The sequence below is a fragment of the Antrostomus carolinensis genome, unplaced genomic scaffold, assembly GCF_000700745.2.
Source record: "Antrostomus carolinensis isolate BGI_N321 unplaced genomic scaffold, ASM70074v2 scaffold17314, whole genome shotgun sequence".
NCBI lineage: Eukaryota > Metazoa > Chordata > Aves > Caprimulgiformes > Caprimulgidae > Antrostomus > Antrostomus carolinensis.
Window position 1 is genome coordinate 18,375 of NW_010308860.1, and position 3,264 is coordinate 21,638.

At 38.7% G+C, this 3,264-nt stretch overlaps 1 protein-coding gene across 1 annotated transcript in view; it reads right to left on the reverse strand.

Annotated features, from left to right (window-relative positions):
• Positions 1-2,999, reverse strand: part of LOC104523373 (utrophin-like) — a gene marked incomplete at its 3' end in the record, with an annotated part of 16,336 nt that extends 13,337 nt beyond the window's left edge. The window contains exons 1-2 of the mRNA XM_010165924.2: positions 2,900-2,999; positions 1,961-2,035 (exon numbers count right to left, since the gene is read on the reverse strand). Of these exons, the coding sequence (XP_010164226.2) occupies positions 1,961-2,035; positions 2,900-2,999 (175 nt within the window). The remainder of the gene's footprint in view (positions 1-1,960; positions 2,036-2,899) is intronic.
• Positions 3,000-3,264: the final 265 nt, after the last annotated feature.

The window sequence follows — 3,264 nt, forward strand, 5'->3', positions numbered from 1 at the left end:
AGCCCCCAACAACAAGCAAAAAAAAAAAAAAAAAAAGACAAGAAAATCATTCTAGACAGGGCTTAATCACTCTCCCCTTGATCAGAGAGGAGGTGCTAGCACATGATGTGTTTTGGCTATCTCAGCAGTCATTAACAGGACAGAAACAGGCCATCATCACAGTCAAAGGGAATTTGACCTGTTCCCTGGCAAGAAATAATCTGCTAAGCAAACAATGACAAAAGGAGCAGCATTGATTTTATTTTTGAAGGCAGTCTTAAAATTGTGCCAGATCATAATGAGTTGTGCAGTTGATATTCATAGATGTTCATAGACATTCTATGATGTTCATAGACAGAAAATTCTTGTAGCATTTAGCTTTGTGCATAGTCTTTCTTAAAAACTCACAATGTCGTGTTCTCACAAATTAAACCAATCCTTGGTCAAATATGTGCATTTAATAAATTTTTTTTTGGCTGTTGTTTCCTCCCATGAAACAGAGAGATGGACCAAACAGTTTCATAAAAAATGAGGCAGGTTTGATCTGTAGGGATGGCAGCTTTACTCCTGGCTCTTTCAAACTGGAATATTCTCCTTACTTCTTACTACTTCCCTCTGTCCTCTTTCCATTGCCCTCCCCTAAAACTGGAGACAATATTCACTTTGATAGGAGGATACATTTGAAACTTGTGAATGAGGAGAGCTAATCATTGTAGTTATTACATAAATTGATACATTTTGCAGTAAAAGCAAGAGCAGGAAGTGTGATCCTCCTCAAAGCTGATTAGAAGTAATGAAAGTGAAGTTTGTTCTATACAGTTCACTAGACAACCCATAAGACATAAGCAGCACGGTTAGCATCCATCCATCCAGCAGTTTGTTGGGTTTTTTTTCTTCACTTTTCCCTTGGGAGCAGCATGCACAAGTAGAATTTTAGTTTGTTTTCTGGTTTCTTGCTTTACTAGTGGTTTTCAGGTACATGTTGATGCATACTTTATACTCTGCACACTGATAAGCACAAAGCCCATGACATTCTCTAGTCTTGCTGGGGGATGAAACTACAGCCTTGGGTGTGACCGTATCTCTTGCACAGAGAAGCTCTAGGCTGTGCCAAAGAAATACAGTTTTTCTTTCAATACCATCAAACAATCTTTCAAAGGACAGGTTCTGCTTTCTTCCAAATGTAAGACCTTGAACCCAAGATCTTGAACTTGATTTGAAATTCTGTGAGAAGCCAGCATAGTATATGAAGAAGTGGCGAGAGGTACTCTCAAGAGCCCGTCTATGCTGTTGCATAGATGCCCTCTAGCTTTCTGGAGCAGCTAGCTACCATCTCAGGCACAGCTTCATTTGGTATAATGTGTATCTAAAGTCCAGCCAAGAAGCTACTGCCAAGATCAGGCTTCTATCTTCTAGGCTGGAAAGAAAACCAACCACCTGGAGGGCAGGAAGGGACCCCTCTTTGTGCAACTGCTTCCTTGCTTGCATCTTTAGGATGACTTTGTCCTTCTTGTGCTCCTACTCAGACTGCAGTACTGTACACCCTTCAGGGTTGAAAAGTCCTTCCACAGCAAGGACTCCTGAGTTTAAACAAGAAGATTTAGTAATGTTGTGTAACATTTTTATACCAGCTGTTGCCAAGATCTTTCAAAAGGTCTGAAATCAGAGACCTTCACACTCATCCACAGCTCACGTCTCCTTGCAAAATTGTCCAGTTTCCATTTTTTTTTTCTACTTCACCCCGTTTTCTTTCTGGGCATACCACTGCAACTTACCTGCTGTACCACTTTTTTCATTAATTGACTTTTTAATATGCAATAATGACACCTAATATTGGGAATTCTTCCTGCTGTTTTGTTGGCTGACAATCTGTCAAGGACGTACCTGGTCCCTTGTTAAACATTAATGTTGTTAGGCTTAAGCCGACCCTCCCTTCCCAAAGTACTGTTGAGAAACAATTTGTCTCGGTAGCCAAACTCACAGCATAGTGCTTTCTGCAGTCTTCGGATTTTGATGGCCGTACGGTACGCAGAGAAGCGTACGTTGTTCAGGTCAGCTGAAATAGCAGAAACAGAAACGTGAGTCCATATGTTTTCTTCACATATAAATTGTCATATTTTGGAAAAAGCCTGATATATCAAACAAATAAACCTGAGAAGTTAGGACTTCAGTACAATCCCTCTGCAAGTAAAGTTTCCTGACTTTGACTGTCCAGGGCCTTCAGAGATTGGCACACCAGAAATCCTGACACTATCTTGGCACATGCAATACATAGTACCTATAATAGAGTTTTATGTACATATTATGCTATATTAAATAGTTTCCAGACAAGTGCTCAAATACAGTATGTTTCTCAAACAATTTACAACTCCATCGGACAACATACAAGAAACAAAGGGCAGCAAAGAAACAAAGTAATAGGAAAAAAGGCTTTTTAAAGCATAATTTCTGTGCCATGACTTTTTCAAAGAACTGTTTACAGAGACAGTCAGATAGCCTTCTTAGAAAGGGAGATTTCACAGTAAATGTAGATGTTAGTAGGGCATGTTGAACTATTTGAAACATAATACAGTCTAGCCTTTATTGATAGCATAGTTGTTCTGATTTATTACAAAAATTAGTTCCCTGCAGACTAGCATCCTACTTTAAACACGTAGACAGCCTGCATCCTTGGACAATCCCTCACAGATTTAAAAGAAATAAACAAGATACTGCACTAAAGCATTAAGTCAGAGCATATTGTTCAGAATTAAAATTACTGAAAGGCAATAAACATGATGTGGATCAAGGCAGTAGGTTTCCTGCAAAACGGGACATTACACATGGTTCACGGCAATTTAGATGTGGTCAGCAGACAAATGCAGGTTTTTACTCATGGAATAAACATCACATAATGGTTTATTTTAAGAAATGCACTCACCTAAGGACTGGAAGAGATCAGTCATTTTAGGATGATCCCAACAGGTTGTCTGTGTCTCATGACTACAAAGCAATGAGGTAATCAAAGTTTCAGGCAACATACATATACAGTGCAAAGGACAAAAACCCCAATATATTCTCATTTTCTGTGAGTAGCAAGAAATCTCTCAACTCTTTTAATTAAAATACAAGATCTGTTCCACTCAGCTCCTTGATTTTTTAATCAAAACTTACAAAGTAAGTTAGACAATAGCCCACCCACATTTAACAGCATTTATTTCTGATTCTAAGTATGACTGTATCACCTGAACTCTGATCCTTAAGCTAAGAGGGTATACTAATAAAGTAAAAATGCAAAACTTCCTG